This window comes from Siphateles boraxobius, unplaced genomic scaffold (assembly GCF_051911475.1).
Source record: "Siphateles boraxobius isolate OS27281-9 unplaced genomic scaffold, OSU_SipBor_1 41, whole genome shotgun sequence".
In the NCBI taxonomy this organism is placed as follows: domain Eukaryota; kingdom Metazoa; phylum Chordata; class Actinopteri; order Cypriniformes; family Leuciscidae; genus Siphateles; species Siphateles boraxobius.
In genome coordinates, this window is record NW_027509042.1 from 11826361 (window position 1) to 11844265 (window position 17905).

At 47.5% G+C, this 17905-nt stretch overlaps 1 protein-coding gene across 1 annotated transcript in view; it reads left to right on the forward strand.

Annotated features, from left to right (window-relative positions):
• The window catches only part of gabrg3 (gamma-aminobutyric acid type A receptor subunit gamma3), a 148489-nt gene that overhangs the window by 39260 nt on the left and 91324 nt on the right, over nucleotides 1-17905 (forward strand). Inside the window, exon 3 of the mRNA XM_077198472.1 lies at nucleotides 3127-3194. Within this exon, the coding sequence (XP_077054587.1) occupies nucleotides 3127-3194 (68 nt within the window). The remainder of the gene's footprint in view (nucleotides 1-3126; nucleotides 3195-17905) is intronic.

Genomic DNA, 17905 nt, shown 5'->3' on the forward strand with positions numbered 1-17905 from the left:
TGCACAAATTAAGCATCTGTTTTCTACTCTGATTTCCTTCTAGTCTGTCTTTTTGCAAGTATTATGCCTCCAAATACTCATTTATACATTTATTTTTACCTAGTGTGTCCCCCTATTCCTTGTCTTATGTTTTTTTGGCTAGGTTGGTACATCGGTATGTGTAGAGCAATTAATGAGTTAGTGTGACATTTGATGCAGGTGCTTGTCCTTAGCCGAACTCTAATGAGCGGACATCCTCTGTCGAAGACAGACCAATGACCCCCTCACCTGACAGCACCCCACAGCTGCCAGACGATTATCAAGCAAGAGTTTACATGGAATAACCATGCTTCCTCCCCGACTTAAGTAAGGTGTGAGAGAGGGAAGAGTGAAGACGTGTGGATGGTGAGGCTCAGGCATAATGACATTAGCAGACAGCAGGGAGAGATCTTATATGGAAAAGCATCCAAACATTCTTTGTCCAGATCCAAACACTAAGCTCGTTAACTTTATTGCACATTATCATGGCACAGTAACAATATCTGTCTTAATTTGTATCATTGCTGTAAATTGAAAGCAATTACAAACTGTAAATGTAATTTTCCAGCTGTGAAATAGGACATTGGATGATGAACTGTGACTTTAGTGAGTAATGAAATATTCATGGTACTTAGCTGTTATTTCCCATATCACATTCAAAGTTGACAGCAATGTGTAGTTCTTTATAATTAATCAAACATATCTGGCGATCAGGACGAGGCCGAGGGGGGAGAGAGAACGACGCGAGGCCGGTGGCGTGATTGAGAGCAGCACCTGCGCGACGCACCGGTCTCGTATCTCTCACGGAGGAGGGGAAGCATAAAAGGAGGAGCGACGACGGTGAAGAGCGAGAGAGGACAGCCCTGGACTTTTGTTTTATTTTGTTATATGACAGCAGTCGTCCGTGAGGGGCTGCTGTCTTTTACTTTCGTTTTGTGTTTGTTTGTTTTATTATTAAAGTCTTCAAATGTGTGCCGCTTCCTGCCTCTTTCTTCCCATAACAATGAACTGCGTTACAATATCCAATAAAAGTTTAAAACAGGTGTGAAGTAGCTGCCTGTGCCCTAATAAAGGCTTAAGGTTTTTAGCAGTGCAGCGTGTACTGTACTTAGCCAGGAACATGGTCTTGGTTTCAAATCAAAGCATTCAATGTACTGTATAGTCTAGTCAAATGAAGAAAACAACAGATTAAATGAGCATTTCAGCTAAATATATATATTATTAATTTGTTATGGATATTTATAGAAGAATGCCAAAGCTGCTTTTATACATAATGGAAGTGAATGATGACTATTGCTGAACGTTTCAAGCAAGATTTTCGAGGTGTAGGACCTTAGACTACAGAAAATTAGGCGGGGATGACGTGATCAGAACTATGCCAAAACAGTGCAAAATGGGGAATTCCATGGGAGGCCCAAGTCAACATTTTAGTAAGATCTGCCATTGTGGCACCAGCAAGTCTGAAGCTAATTACCTAATTTCTGCACAGCTGCTTATATTAAACCGTTGGAAGATAAAGCACACTTTTAAGAGTTGATCCCAACTAGAGAAAAAACTCCTACGATTATCTCAACTTTAGACAATTTATTTTTTATTTTTTTGTATTAAAAAAAAAATGGCTGGTGTTATGTCTAAATTCAGCTTTGCTATCACAAGAATAAATTACATTTGAAAATATATTTAAATAGAAAAGAGTTATTTTAAATTGTAATATTTAAATATTGTGAATTGTTTCATTTTCTGTATTTTTGATCAAATCAATGCAACCTTGGTAAACAAGGAGACAACATAAAAACAGCCGGATACATTATATCAAATGTGAGTGAATGATATTTAGTGAGCTGCATGGCTAACATTTGGTAGAATTTAAGTCTCATTTAGAGGATGTGTTCAACTACATGTGATTAATTGCATAAATCAACCACGATACACCTTGAAGTCCACACACAATTTAAATGTATCCTCTTCGTAAACTAGGACCCTAATGTGGTACTGTCTGCATTACTTCTAGACAGCATGACCAATATCAAGGTAACTGACACTGTTAATTCTTGCACAGATGGGAATCTTTATTTTGATGCAAACTCAGTGAAGAAGACATTTAGAAAATGAGAGGGAAGATTGAAAATGTCATGCTCATATTTAAGTGTAAGCACACTTAAGGGGGTTGTGCCCATTCGACCGCTGTTGGACTGACAGAAGTGGTCAGAGGTTGGCTAAGGCAACACGAAAAAACACTCTCCTCCATTGCGGTTGTTAAATTCTTTAAAGATTATGACGTTTGATTTTATATCAAATTAAAGCAACCTACTTTTTCTCACCAAATCTACTTGTGATGCCAAAAGCATTTTATCCACAAAGTTGTATGATTTTCTATTTATTTATGAAATATACATCTAGATTTCAAAACATTGTGGTGGCTCACAGTAAAAATGTTTCCGGGCCGTGAAAATTAAAAATCGTGTCAACAAATTTAGATGTTTCACAGAGTTTAGAGTTATAAACATTACCATGGCTGACACTATATGGTGCTATAAGAATGATATGATGTACTTGACTCACTGTCTTTTTGTCATTGTGTTGTTTTTTTGTAGAATGAACCCCTCCTTCATCTCTTCGGCTCCAGAAAATGCTTTCCTAATGGAGGGTTGTCAGAACTAAGCTTTCACTTATAATGAATTTCTCACAGTTGCCCCCCTCCAACCTCCAACTTTCCACTTCATCTCTCAGAAGTGAAGAGTGCTTTTCAGCCACGCTGAATGTCAATCAAGCTAATGTTTAAAACTGTAGATTATTCTGATAATCTGCACAAAGAGGAAATCCTTTAAAAGAGATTTAAAATGGATTTAGGGAGAGAAGATTATGCAGTGTGATGTCATCACAAAGTTTATGACCTCTTGGTGCACAGACAGTTCATTTGTTAAAAGTTTCTTTCACACCGTATGCATTAACAGCTGGAGAGTAAAACAAATTGTAATATTAGTAAAAGTAATAACATAATAATTATAATTCTTCATTGAAACATTTTTGTTTTGTGGCAATGAGTCTCATGTCATCTTACTTTATCTCTCTCTCTCTCTCTCTCTCTCTCTCTCTCTATCTCTGCAGTTAAACCGACAGTCATTGATGTTGATATCTTCGTAAATAGTATTGGACCTGTGTCATCAATAAATATGGTGAGTGAATGCATGTCCATAAAGCTGTTCTGTTTTGGTCATTATAAAGGTCGTTTTGATCAATTTAAAGGGATAGTTCAGTCCAAAAAAATAATTATGTCATTATTTGGATGTACAGTAGTACATATGATAGCGCTATATAAATGCCTCATTGATTTATTCATTGTTTACTCACCCGCAAGTCATTCTGAACCTGTCTACATTATATAACATTACATCAGATTAATTATATTATTTTTCTGTCAAACTAAAATAATTTTTGAAGAATCTGCAGCTATTTTCCATAAAACAGGATGAATAATGAGAGATTTTTCATTTTGGTGTGAACTTTTATTCCTTTAGTGTCTCCTTTTCTCTATTTCTCAGTCACTCTCACATTCTCTCTTTCACACCTTCAGCAGTTACAGTTCAGTCCCATAGGTGACACATGGCTGAGGTTTGAGTTGAAAGCAGGGCCACTAGCTATCCCTCTGAGATGTGAGTCCAATGCTTAAGCTTTATCTCCCCTGAGGCACGAAAAAGCTTCAGGGGAAAGACAGAGGAAGAAAAACTTTGAGACTGAAAGGCAATATGAAGACTTAAACTTGTGGCATAGGAAGCAGCAGAGGAAAATAATTTCTTTTTGCAGTTTTTGCCACTTGATATAATAGTTCATCATAAAAATTCATCGACTGGATCTACTGTTATAAAAAATTAAATAAAGCAGCCGGTTGTTCCATATTTATGTGCGCTTCGATGGATATCATATGTAAATCTGGACGACTGACAGATCTCTTCACATGGATGTTACAATTCTGGAGTTCAATTCTGTCTTTGGCTCCCAATACATCAGATTCATCCTTGAAGATCTGAGTGTGTATTCACTTCCAATTATTATAGTCCAGGGCTCAGAGAGCAAGAGAGAATGGTTGGATAATAAGCACCTGAAGAAACAGCAGCTATCGATCGATGTGCCACCTAACAGTGTGTAAAAGTGCCTTAAGGGAGATGTTTCTTAGAATTCACAGCAGACAAGAATATTCAAGAATTCTGAAAGTTTTCAAGGTCTAAATGTAGTTTGAGTTTGGAACATTGACATTCTCTTTAGACTTGCATCTGAATGGAACATAGGTTGTGACCTCTGCAGCGAACCCAGTCATGCATATTCACATGATTTATTTGCATATTCAGCCAAAGGAAGCAACAAAATGTCTCATTTTTCAGAGGAATTTGGCGTTCACCGCTGTATGAATATCTAACTATCTTCCTATCTTTTCATTTTGGTTTATTGCGTGGGTTTTTTGAGTTATCAGAATGCAAAGGTAGTGCAGGAAACATTTAAATATGCTTACATTAATATATTATCTCGTGCTCTGCGACACCGTGTCTCTCCATCCCCCAATATTATTGTCGGTAACAATTTCATTTTCTTGAAATGCCACAAACACAATTACATTGTCAGGCAGGTTATTTGCACGTCCGTGATAGGACCAGCTCAACCAACAAAGCGAAATGCATTTTTTTCTGCAGCTGGCCTTTACACCGTCCACCTTAGTAAAAAAAAACAGTTCCCTTTCGTAGTCACTCCGAGTTACGTCGGATGACGACGAATGGGGGTTTCGCTTAGAACACCTATCGACTTCGAGTATTACAAAACGAGCCAATGGCGATGAAATGCCATGGGTCTGCGGAATTTGCATAGCGTATCTCCGCCCCACCGCGTGGGTATAAAGGAGGACGCCGGCAACATGCAGGTATGTTTTCGCTTCGGAGCCAAGAATATTTCTTCACTCCACAATCATCTCTGACTTCGCTCTATGAGACGAGCTTCTCTCTCCGGTGTTGGTGTGACGGCGATCTGCAGCGAGCTCACAGTGCCTGCTGATCTGTGCAGTGATCTGCCAGTGTGTGTGTGTCTCCCTGTGCGCTTCAACATCGCGGAGTTTTTTTTTCTCCTCTCATAAAAGAGCTCGCACGCGGCACGTCTTTTTAAAGACGGCTCGCCCGTGCATTTCTGGTTGCAGCGGACTGGTATCGGACTCTGATGGGCACGAGCGCTGTCTAGTGTGTTTGGGCTTTGATCATGCTTGAACAGCGCTCGTGGATGACTCATGTTCTCTCTGGGAACGTGATCATCGCGTCATATATAGGTCGAGACTCGGTGAACTCGCAAGAGTGAGAGTCCCCTCATCCACTACCCGATCTTCGGCTGGTGGACAGGGTGACCTGAGGGTGTTGGTCTGGAACAAGGCGCCGACTCTGTGTCCACGCCCCAGCCCCCCCTCTTTAATGACGGTGCCCGCTAGCGAACTGATGATTCCACGAGTCTACCCACGGGTGGCCCGTGTGTTTTCATTTGAAGCTACAGAGGATGATGCTGTGTCTGTAGCAGCATCACTAGGTGGGCTTGATTCTTCTGGAAATGACGACTCTTCACAGCTGCCACCCCTTGGTGTGCATACGGCTGTGCCTGAGTCTGATCCGGAGATGATGGCCATGCTTTCCCGGGACGATTGGTTTTTGGGTGAGGCCGCCGACGCGTCCACGGCATACCCCAATATCTTTCCTCCCGGACGTGCATGATGAGTTCACGGGTCCTCTCGTTGGTCTCATCCGCCTTTCCTCCCCTCAGGGGCCGCTGCCCATGGGTACACTGGGGTTCCCCCGGTTGAACGCTCTGTTGCCATGCTACTGTGTCCTCAGAGTGCTTCCCGGCGCAATCCTAAGCACCCGTCCAAGCCTGTAGTTCTTTTCGTCACAGTAATCTGTGGCGAAATCCTATAGTGCCACAGGACAGGCAGCTGCCTCACTGCATCCCATGACCGTTCTGCTGGTCTACCTGACCCAGACGCTCATGGACATGCAGGAGGGCGGGACTGACCCGAGGCTCTTCAGTGAGCTGCGCGCCGCCACTGACCTTGCTCTCCGAGCGACGAAAGTGGCCGTACGCTCTCGGAGTCAGGTGATGTTCACCAGTTTGGGGCTGACCGGTCTGATGTGCAAGATGTCGGGCGGACCCGTCTGCTCGACACCCCATCTCCCAGGTCGGCCTCTTCGGCGGTGCGGTTGAGTGCTTCTGCCCACAGTTCTCAACCGCCCGTGAGCAGATTGAGGTTATTCTGCCCGACGGCCCGCCGTCCGCTCAGATCCCTCAGTCTGCCCACCGCCGAAGGCTCCCTCCCACGGTTCCAACCCCGCCCGTCCACCCGGGCCTGGCTCTGGAAGACCGTAGGGGGATGCCTCAGCCCTCTCCAGCCCCGCACCCCGCTAAACGCCGGGTTAAGCGGCACTTTTGAGATGGGCTGCTCAGAGATGAGACTCAGTTCTTTCCAGGAGTTGGTAGCAGGGCCACTCCTTTCCCCGGTGGAGGGCTGGGGAAGAATCCTTATTCAGGAAGAACTGACTCTCTCCTCTCTGAGCATACAGAGTTCTCGGACGACACAGAGCGCCGCCCACAAGCCGTGCTCTCCTCTTCCCCCTCTGCCCCAGAGGTGGTTGACACGGCGTGCCGTCCACGGACCGTTTCGCCCCTGTCCCCCTCTGTCGCCAGACCCCTGACAGAGCAGGCCCCCGTGGAACGCTGGTCCTTCCCTGGCCTCCTCTGTCAGGGTGCGGTTATGACCTTGCCCCCACACCGGGCCGCTATGCCGCCCTCGTCTGGGCTGGTCATTTCCGCTTCGCTGCACCACCGGGGGGACGTCTGTGGTTCTTCACTCCGCTGGCACAGTTGGGAGCCTGCACTAGAGCTCCCTATCTGTTCCGCTGGGTCGTGCGAACCATCGGCTCGGCTATGCGATTCAGTTCGCACGGTCTCCTCCCGTCTTCACGGGAGTCCGCTCCACTTTCGTCGGTGGCTATGCCCCTATCATGAGAGCGGAGGTTGCTCCCTACTGGCGAAGGGTGCGATTGAGACTGTCCCTCCAGCCGAGATGAGGTCCGGGTTAACAGTCCCTACCTCATTGTCCCGGAGAAGTCTGGTGGGTTACGGCCAATCCTGGACCTATGCATCTGAACCGCTCCCTTCTCAGGCTGCCGTTCAAGATGCTCCTGGCCAAACGCATTTCTGGATGTGTGCGGCCACAGGATTGGTTTGCAGCGATCGACCTGAAGGACGCCTACTCTTATGTCTCCGTTCTCCTTCGACTCAGACCGTACCTACGTTCTGCTGTCAGGGCGCGCGCATGTCAGTACGCTGTTCTCCCATTCGGGCTAGCCCTGTCTCCTCGCGCCTTCACAAGGTTGTTGAGGCAGCCCTTGTTCCTCCATGGGAGCACGGGGTTCGCATCCTGAACTATCTCGGTGACTGGCTGTCTTAAGCTCACTCCTGAGACCAGGTTTGTGAATACAGGGACCCAGTGCTCCGGCACCTAGCTCGTCTGGGCCTTCGGGTCAACTGGGAAAGGAGTAAACTTTGCCCCGTGCAGGGGAGCTCTTTTCTCGGCATGGACTTGGTCGCCTTCTCCACTCAGCCATTAAACAAGAGTGCGGTCCCACTGAAATTGTTTCAGAGGCTCCTGGGGCATATGGCATCTGCAGCTGCGGCAACGCCGCTCGGATTGCTTCATATGAGACCGCTTCAGCTGTGGCTTCGCGATCGAGTCCCGAGGTGGGCATGGCATCATGGCACGCTCCGAGTTACAGTAACTCCGACCTGTCGTCAGACCTTCACCCCGTGGTGGAACCTCAGTTTCTACGGGCCGGTGTTCCCCTAGAACGAGTTTCCAGGCATGTTGTTGTCTCCACAGATGCCTCTTCCACGGGCTGAGGCGCCATGTGCAACGGACATGCTGCCGCGGGCTCCTGGACAGGACCCCAGCGCCTTCTGCTTGTCAATTGCCTCGAGTTGCTGGCAGTACGCCTTGCCCTGCACCGTTTCCTCACGTTGCTCAGGGGTCAACACGTACTAGTCCGTTCAGACAATACCGCGACTGTAGCGTACATCAACCGTCAGGGTGGTCTACGCTCCCGCCGTATGTCGCAACTCGCACGCCACCTCCTCTTATGGAGTCAGAAGCACCTGAGGTCCCTTCGTGCTATCTACATTCCGGGAGATCGGAACTTTGCAGCCGACGAGCTGTCACGGTTTCGGCCCATCTCCTGCGAATGGAGACTCCATCCCCAGTCGGTTCAGCTGATTTGGGACCAGTTCGGGGACGCACAGATAGATCTGTTTGCCTCTCACGACTCGACCCATTGCGCCCTGTTCTATCCCCTGACTGAGGGCTCTCTCGGCACGGATGCACTGGCGCACAGCTGGCCGCGGGGCCTACGCAAATATGCGTTTCCCCCAGTGAGCCTTCTCGCACAGACCTTGTGCAAGATCAAGGAGGACGAGGAGCAGCTCATTCTGGTTGCGCCGTATTGGCCCACCCGGACCTGGTTCTCCGAACTGGTACTCCTCGCGACAGTACCTCCTTGGCCAATTCCTCTGAGGAAGGATCTCCTTTCTCAGAGACGGGGCACCCTTTGGCACCCTCGACCCGATCTCTGGAGGCTCCACGTGTGGCTCCTGGACGGGACGAGTCAGGTTTGAGTTCCCTGCCACCAGCGGTGGCGGCTACCATCACTTCCGCTAGAGCATCGTCCACGGGACATGTCTATGCGTTGAAGTGGAACCTCTTCGTCAACTGGTGCTCTTCTCGTCGAGAAGACCCCAGGAGATGCTCGATCTCTGTCGTGCTTTCCTTCCTGCAAGATGGGTTGGAGCGAAGGCTGTCTCCCTCCACCCTGAAGGTGTATGTGGCCGCTATCGCCGCATATCACGAAGCAGTTCAAGGTAAGTCTCTGGGGAAGCACGACCTGATCGTCAGGTTCCTGAGAGGAGCGAGGAGACTGAATCCTCCTCGCCCTCCTCTCGTTCCCTCTTGGGACCTTTCAGTGGTCTTAAATGCCCTGCAGAGGGCTCCCTTTGAGCCTCTGCAACCAGTTGAGCTTAAGTTCCTGTCTATGAAGACAGCGCTCCTGGTTGCATTGGCCTCCATCAAGAGGGTAGGGGACCTGCACGCATTCTCCGCTGACGAAGCGTGCCTGGAATTCGGGCCCGGTCACTCTCACGTGATCCTGAGACCCCGGCCTGGATATGTGCCCAAGGTTCCCACCACTCCCTTCCGGGACCAGGTGGTGGACCTGCAAGCGCTGCCCCGGGAGGAGGCAGACCCAGCCTTGGCACTGCTCTGTCCAGTACGCGCTCTCCGCGCTTACGTAGACAGAACGCAGTGTTTCAGGACCTCAGACCAGCTCTTTGTCTGTTATGGTGGGAGACTGAAGGGAAAGGCTCTCTCAAAGCAGAGGTTGTCTCACTGGATAGTGGACGCCATTGCTTTGGCTTACCAACAGCAAGGCCGACCGTGCCCCCTTGGTGTGACAGCCCACTCCACTCGGAGTGTGGCTTCCTCTTGGGCTCTAGCACATGGCGCCTCGCTGGCAGACATTTGTAGAGCTGCAGGCTGGGCGACACCCAACACATTCGCCAGATTCTATAATCTCCGAGTGGAGCCTGTGTCCTCTCGTGCTGGACCCGCTCAGGTGTCTTCGCTTGCTCGCCATTCCACTCCACGGACTGGATACGTGCGATTATTCCTCAGGTGAGCCTTCCTCTTTGAAGCCCTGAGTTCCTCCTGCACTGTTGACGCTGGCGCCAGTGTCTATTGCCTGGGCGTCGGCTAGGTGCCTCCGTGTGCATGGTTCCTCCCTGAGTAACCCCCACATGTGTATTTCCACTGTAAGCCTCCTTGAGCATGTGTCTTTCCCTTGGCAAGCCATCTTGCCCTCCTGGAGTTGAAAGTTGCCACCCCTCGGGCTGGTCACTCCAGTGTTCCTCCATATGTAGCCCTCCGGCCGTATGTGTATCTTAAGTCCTCCCTACGGGTAGGCATGCTGCGGCATATCTCCTCTGAGATATGCTTCCCAGTGTACCTTGGTATTCCTGTGTTAAGTAGGACTCCTTCGTCTGTGCCAGTATCACGACAGGGGGATCAGACTTTCGCAGGGCACTGGAAGACAGCTGTGAAGGTGGCGTGATTTCACGGGGACCCCCATTCGTCGTCATCCGACGTAACTCGGAGTGACTACGAAAGGGAACGTCTCGGTTACGTATGTAACCCTCGTTCCCTGAGTAGGGAACGGAGACGTTACGTCTCCCTGCCACTTCCGCTGTACCGCTGGGCAGACGCCTGAGTTCAGTCTCGGCTCCTCAGCGAAGACATACCTGCATGTTGCCGGCGTCCTCCTTTATACCCACGCGGTGGGGCGGAGATACGCTATGCAAATTCCGCAGACCCATGGCATTTCATCGCCATTGGCTCGTTTTGTAATACTCGAAGTCGATAGGTGTTCTAAGCGAAACCCCCATTCGTCGTCATCCGACGTAACGTCTCCGTTCCCTACTCAGGGAACGAGGGTTACATACGTAACCGAGACGTTTTTTATTCAACACAACAAAAAAGAGGAGAATGCTAATATATTGTCAAAGTATATATTAGAGGCAGTATATATCATTGCCTAGTTTTTCGTATGGTACTTGTAGTGGAGATCTTAATGAGATCTTATGATGTTTAGGACTCAATAACACCCCTCACCAAGGCATCCGTTCTCCCATCATGCTCCATTCATGCTGTTTTTGCTTTACTTTGTTGGGCCACTGCCGTATTACAGTGTGGAAACTCTAGAAAATTAATAAACACCTACGCAGAAGTAACAGCAGTGATTCCAGTGGGAGGGTTTTGGTTGTGCTGTGGAACTGAATAGCTAAATGCACATCTTGTGCGTCATCGTGTTGCATGGGTCGGCTGTGACGGACAGGGACATAGCAACCATTGTATCCTTCCACAACAGTTCTTAGATTTTTTGGGGGAAATAATGATTATATTTTAAAAGTGATTAAAAAATTGTAGTCAGCCACATACAAAAAAAAAACAGATTAAAGACCAAGCTGGAGACATTGCCAACAGGTTGCACGGAAAGTTGGTGTAACAAATGTGCAATCACTAAGGAATAATAGTCATAAATGATTCAGCAAATCATTTGTCTGTTGGCTGAACATTGACACCTAGTTAATATGTACATGAGAAGTGTTGGGGTAAAACATTACAAGTAGTGCGAGTTACATAATCAAATTACTTTTTTCAAGTAACTTGTAAATTAAGTACTTTCAAGTTTACAACAAAATATCTGTTACATTTTCAAATTAGTAACATGAGTTACTTTGGTTTCCCATGTACTGACTGACACCTCTCCTGTCCCCATGTTGAGAGAAATTAGGAGTAAGTGCAGAGGCGTTGTGTGGGATGCGTGTAAACATGATGGGTATTGTAGACTAAATGCTAGCATTAATTTACTCATTCCACTTGCACAAAAGCATTCAGTATTCCTCAAAATGAAAAAGCTGATAAATTCCTTCGTCGTCTCTCAGATTGACTATTTTAACGGCCTTTTAGCCGGAGTTTCTAAATCTACACTACACAAGCTTCAACGTGTACAAAATTCTGCTGCTAGGATCTTAACTGGGTCCAGAATATGCAACCATATCACTCCGGTTTTGGAATCCTTGCATTGGCTCCCAGTTAGGTTCCGAGTCAATTTTAAGATTATGATGCTTACATACAAATCTTTGCACAGTCTGGCTCCAAATTATCTAGCTGAACTATTACACCCCTACACTCCGAATCGCAGATTGCGCTCCTCACAATCGAGCATTCCTGGTTGTTCCTAAAACTCCCTTAAAATCTATGGGTGACAGGGCTTTTTCCTTCTTTGCACCTGTCCTTTGGAATTCTCTGCCTATTGAACTTAGGGAAGCCCAGACTTATGCCATTTTTAAAGGTCAACTTAAGACATACTTTTTTAAACTTGCATTTGCCTGTTGATGTGTTTTTTATTTATTTATGTGATGTGTTTGCTTTTAACAATTGTCTATTGTGTGTACAGCGCTTTGAGAAGTTGCTTTTAAAGGTGCTTTATAAAATAATGGTTATTATTATTATTATAAGAATTATTTTAACTGTGATTAATTACACTTATTATGGCGTAGAACTCTCTTTAACTTCTTACTTATTTAAATATATTGTGTACTCTGCTTTACTTATCTTTGTAATTATCTTTGATGGCATACATCATTTACGGACATTAATAAATACAAAACTATTATCAGCTAACTACCAAACCAGCTTTACTTGTAATGGACAGGAAATACCTGCAATTAAATCAAGCCATTATTATTCAAGTTCACGCTGTGATAGTAGATTAGCGAAATAGAGCTTAATAATTGGTAATTCAGGATGTGCCAAAACCATTGTCAAACAGGGACAAACTCTCTCGTTATCTCTTGTTTGTGGCACCAGAATTCCTGCTGGGCTTCTCCATAATTGTGGTAGCTACACATTTAATATACCATTGATTGTTGTCTTAAAAGAGGTCTTCATTTGTGCTTGTTGTTATTCTGATTATGAAAAAATGAATAAACTTTTAATACAGGAAAGCGGATGTACTGGTGTCTGTGGAAAGAGCTTGCACAAGTGCAGATCTGGTCCTCTCAATGCTTCACCCATCTTCTTCTCCACCTCTCCAGTATCACAACATTTAGACTCAGCAAATTAAAGGCCTAGGAGAAAATTGAGGATAGACAGGATCAATTTCACCCAACACAGCAGGTCGCTTTTAGATGCACCTAATTCTTCATGTGCCATTTAAAATCCCAAGGATTATAGGTAACAATTATATGAAAGAATGTGGGGATTAGTTAGTTCAGCAGATTATCAGCATCACAAAACACAGTTAATACCCTGCAGAGACACGAAAAGGTCCTGTCTCTCTGTGCTCGGTATCCTTGTCCAGCTCACGACTCCCTACAGAAAAAGTGAAAAGGTTTAGGCACGGTTCTCAAGCTTCAGTCCTTTTCCTTGCTGACTATGAACCCGGCCACACCTGATTGACCCCAGACCTTCGCTCTTTCAACTGCGTATTGATCTCTTCCTCAGCTTGCACTTCCTTCCTGCTCGACTGTAATGGATTGCAATCATTTCCCGGGGATAGACAATGGCCCGTTGCATTCGAATCAGAACCACCTAAACAAGTCGTTTGTAATTCAAATCCTATTGTGGGATGGTTCTATGTATTACTGATCACTGCTTTTCAAATCGCGTGATTCGAAAAACGCTTGCTCTTGAAAGTTGGGTCAGTACCCAGTACACCTCCTCAGAATCACAACCTATAAGAATGAATAATTATTGATGTATTTATTTTCTGCCAGGTGTTCAAAATACTTAATTTTATGTTTTATATTGTGTAAGTTTCCAGCTAACCGACTAACTCACCGTCTTACTGAAATACGTCTGTTAATCAGCTGTGGACCACTATTACCTAAAACTGTGTCCATTAATGCAGATTGTCTGTTGTTCTTACTAGTTTGAGTAAACGTTTATGTTACATCAGTCATTCACGTTAGTGCTGGGCTAACATGCGCTCTGGTATTGATACAGTTCTCTCATGTGCACCATAATAAATTAGAAATTTACACATCAGTTTGTATTGTTACGTGTGGGTTTTGCTGTGTCTTGTATATCACGTGATACCTTGTTTGTCATGTGACCCTGCCATGTGTCTTGTCTTTTGTTGTTGTTGCTCAGTGTCCACAGGTGTTCCTCGTCGATGTTTATTAGTCTCCCCAGGTGTTTCTTATTAACCACGCCCCCTTGTTATCTTGTTTAGCCTGTTTGTCTGTGTATTTAAACCCCTGTGTTTCAGTTGTTGGCTGTCGGTTGTTGTTTAATGTTACTTCTGTCCTGTTTTGAGTTCCCTGGATTACCTGTGTGTATTTGTTTATTAAATGTGCTTGCGATTGGATTCGCTCTCCGTCTCGTTCCTGACTGGCTGTAACAGAACAACCGACCAAAAATGAATCCAGCAGCACGGATCTCCCCTGATCTCCCCAGCATGAGCCAGGAATTCGCGGGACAGATCGCGGCCTTGGCACTGGATAGCCCCGATCTGTTCCAATTCACGTGGGGGTTTATTCCTCTCGCTGCTTCCTGCTCCCTCGGAGACGAGGCAATTAAGCTGTGTTACCGGCTGGGGGCTAAGGAGGTCAACCCGAGGGAGCTTCCCAATATCTCCGGTCTGGACTGGAGAGAGGCACTCTCCCGATGTCTGGAGAGCTTCCTCCCACGGTACGCCAGGCCTTCAACACTGGTCCCAGTTCCGGTGGTCCGTCCCACCAGAGCTTCACGTCAGCCACGTCCCGCCAGAGCTTCACGTCAGCCACGTCCCGCCAGAGCTTCACGTCAGCCACGTCCCGCCAGAGCTTCACGTCAGACACGTACCGCCAGAGCTTCACGTCAGCCACGTCCAGCCAGAGCTTCACGTCAGCCACGTCCAGCCAGAGCTTCACGTCAGCCACGTCCAGCCAGAGCTTCACGTCAGCCACGTCCAGCCAGAGCCAGTCTTCGAGCAAAAGCCAGAGCTTCCCTCGCCGCTGACGCCTTCCAGCCCAGAGCCCTCGCCGCTGACACCGTCCAGCACAGAGCCTTCACCGCTGGTCCCGTCCAGTCCTGAACCTTCGTCTGCCGATCCAGAGACTGTTCAAGCCACGTCTGCCGATCCAGAGACTGTTCAAGTCACGTCTGTCGATCCAGAGACTGATCAAGTCACGTCTGCCGATCCAGAGACTGATCAAGTCACGTCTGCCGATCCAGAGACTGATCAAGTCACGTCTGCCGATCCAGAGACTGATCAAGTCACGTCTGCCGATCCAGAGACTGATCAAGTCACGTCTGCCGATCCAGAGACTGATCAAGTCACGTCTGCCGATCCAGAGACTGATCAAGTCACGTCTGCCGATCCAGAGACTGATCAAGTCACGTCTGCCGATCCAGAGACTGATCAAGTCACGTCTGCCGATCCAGAGACTGATCAAGTCACGTCTGCCGATCCAGAGACTGATCAAGTCACGTCTGCCGATCCAGAGACTGTTCATGTCACGTCTGCCGATCCAGAGGCTGTTCAAGTCACGTCTGCCGATCCAGAGACTGTTCAAGTCACGTCTGCCGATCCAGAGACTGTTCATGTCACGTCTGCCGATCCAGAGACTGTTCATGTGACTTCCTCCAAGCCAGTGTCTACGGACAAGATGGCCGCCTCCGAGCCAGAGTCTGTTCCTGTTCCCGAGCCAGAGTCTGTTCCTTCTGTTCCCGAGCCAGTGAGTGTGTTGTCTGTTCCCGAACCAGTGAGTGTGTTGTCTGTTCCCGAGCCAGTGTGTGTGTTGTCTGTTCCCGAGCCAGTGTGTGTGTTGTCTGTTCCCGAGCCAGTGTGTGTGTTGTCTGTTCCCGAGCCAGTGTGTGTGTTGTCTGTTCCCGAGCCAATGTGTGTGTTGTCTGTTCCCGAGCCAGTGTGTGTGTTGTCTGTTCCCGAGCCAGTGTGTGTGTTGTCTGTTCCCGAGCCAGAGTCAGTGTGTGTGTTGTCTGTTCCCGAGCCAGAGTCAGTGTGTGTGTTGTCTGTTCCCAAGCCAGTGTGTGTGTTGTCTGTTCCCGAGCCAGAGCCAGTGTGTGTGTTGTCCGTTCCCGAGCCAGTGTGTGTGTTGTCTATTCCTGAGCACGAGCCAGTGTGTGTGTTGTCTGTTCCCGAGCCAGTGTGTGTGTTGTCTGTTCCCGAGCCAGAGCCAGTGTGTGTGTTGTCTGTTCCCGAGCCAGTGTGTGTGTTGTCTGTTCCAGAGCCAGTGTGTGTGTTGTCTGTGCCCGAGCCAGTGTGTGTGTTGTCTGTTCCCGAGCCAGAGCCAGTGTGTGTGTTGTCCGTTCCCGAGCCAGTGTGTGTGTTGTCCGTTCCCGAGCCAGTGTGTGTGTTGTCTATTCCTGAGCACGAGCCGGTGTGTGTGTTGTCTGTTCCCGAGCCAGTGTGTGTGTTGTCCGTTCCCGAGCCAGTGTGTGTGTTGTCCGTTCCCGAGCCAGTGTGTGTGTTGTCCGTTCCCGAGCCAGTGTGTGTGTTGTCCGTTCCCGAGCCAGTGTGTGTTGTCCGTTCCCGAGCCAGTGTGTGTGTTGTCCGTTCCCCAGCCAGTGTGTGTGTTGTCTATTCCTGAGCACGAGCCAGTGTGTGTGTTGTCTGTTCCCGAACCAGTGAGTGTGTTGTCTGTTCCCGAGCCAGTGTGTGTGTTGTCTGTTCCCGAACCAGTGAGTGTGTTGTCTGTTCCCGAGCCAGAGTCTGTGTTGTCTGTTCCTGAGCCAGAGTCAGTGTGTGTGTTGTCTGCTGTTCCTGAGCCGGTGTCTGCGCCGCCCTGGCCGCCCGAAGGGTCTTCGCCGCCGTGGCCGCCCGATGGACTGTCTTCTCCGCCCTGGCCGCCCGATGGACTGTCTTCTCCGCCCTGGCCGCCCGATGGACTGTCTTCTTCGCCCTGGCCGCCCGATGGACTGTCTTCTCCGCCGTGGCCGTCCGAGGGCTCATCTCTGCCCTGGTCCCCTGCGCAACCTTCTCTGCCCTGGTCCCGTTCCCCTGTTAGGACTTGGCCCTCCTACCCTCCCCCAAGACCACCTCCGCTTCACCACCCTCCTGAACTTTAGTGTTTTTGTTTCAAGGGGCGTCGGGAGCCGCCCATAGGGGGGGGGGCTATGTTACGTGTGGGTTTTGCTGTGTCTTGTATATCACGTGATTCCTTGTTTGTCATGTGACCCTGCCATGTGTCTTGTCTTTTGTTGTTGTTGCTCAGTGTCCACAGGTGTTCCTCGTCCATGTTTATTAGTCTCCCCAGGTGTTTCTTATTAACCACGCCCCCTTGTTATCTTGTTTAGCTTGTTTGTCTGTGTATTTAAACCCCTGTGTTTCAGTTGTTGGCTGTCGGTTGTTGTTTAATGTTACTTCTGTCCTGTTTTGAGTTACCTGGATTACCTGTGTGTATTTGTTTATTAAATGTGCTTGCGATTGGATTCGCTCTCCGTCTCGTTCCTGACTGGCTGTAACATCTATACTCTTGTTAAAGCTGATGTTGAGGAATAACAATTGCAACATCTCATAATGTACATCAAAATAAGTAGCATATCACTGAGAAACGTCCTGCTCAAGTCCTCCTTGCAGTGGAGTTTCAGGTTGAATAACTAGTTCTTCCAATGTTTCATCATCGGACTCGCTTCGGTTGATATGGTAAAATCTACGTCACCATTACTGTCTTTACAGTGTGTACAATCGCTAAGGACCGAGGAAGCCTCCTGAGCTGAAGGTCACCTGTTGAGTAATAAAAACACCATCCCCGTGTCACTTTTACAACATGGGTTCCCCAGAGGTTTGACATTTAGCATACTCCATGTCAACCTTTCCATGCCAAGCTGGAGCAACTTTTTTCTTTTTACGGATATAACCGCGCAGTCTAAAATATAAACACTTATAACGGGCTTACCATAATGAATCAGGGTAAGACAAAAACACATTTGGGAAGAAAGATTGATGGTGTATTGACATTGAACATTGAAACATGTTATTTTGGGAGGTGGGGCTTTAGACAATTAGAGAAGGACCTAAACAGAGCCTTGCTGACAGACTGGGAAGAGAGGTGCTGCAATGTAAAATATGTGAAAAATAAGGTGTTTTTTTTTTAACTTTCAAGCATGAAAAATACACTTTTCAAACCACAAAAACAAAATAAAAATTTGTAAAGGGCATTAATAGGTCCCCTTTAAATTTTAATAATAAATCAGACAGTAATGTATTTTTACACTGCTAAACAGTAAAATTTGCTTTTACACTTTCTGAACTGCAGA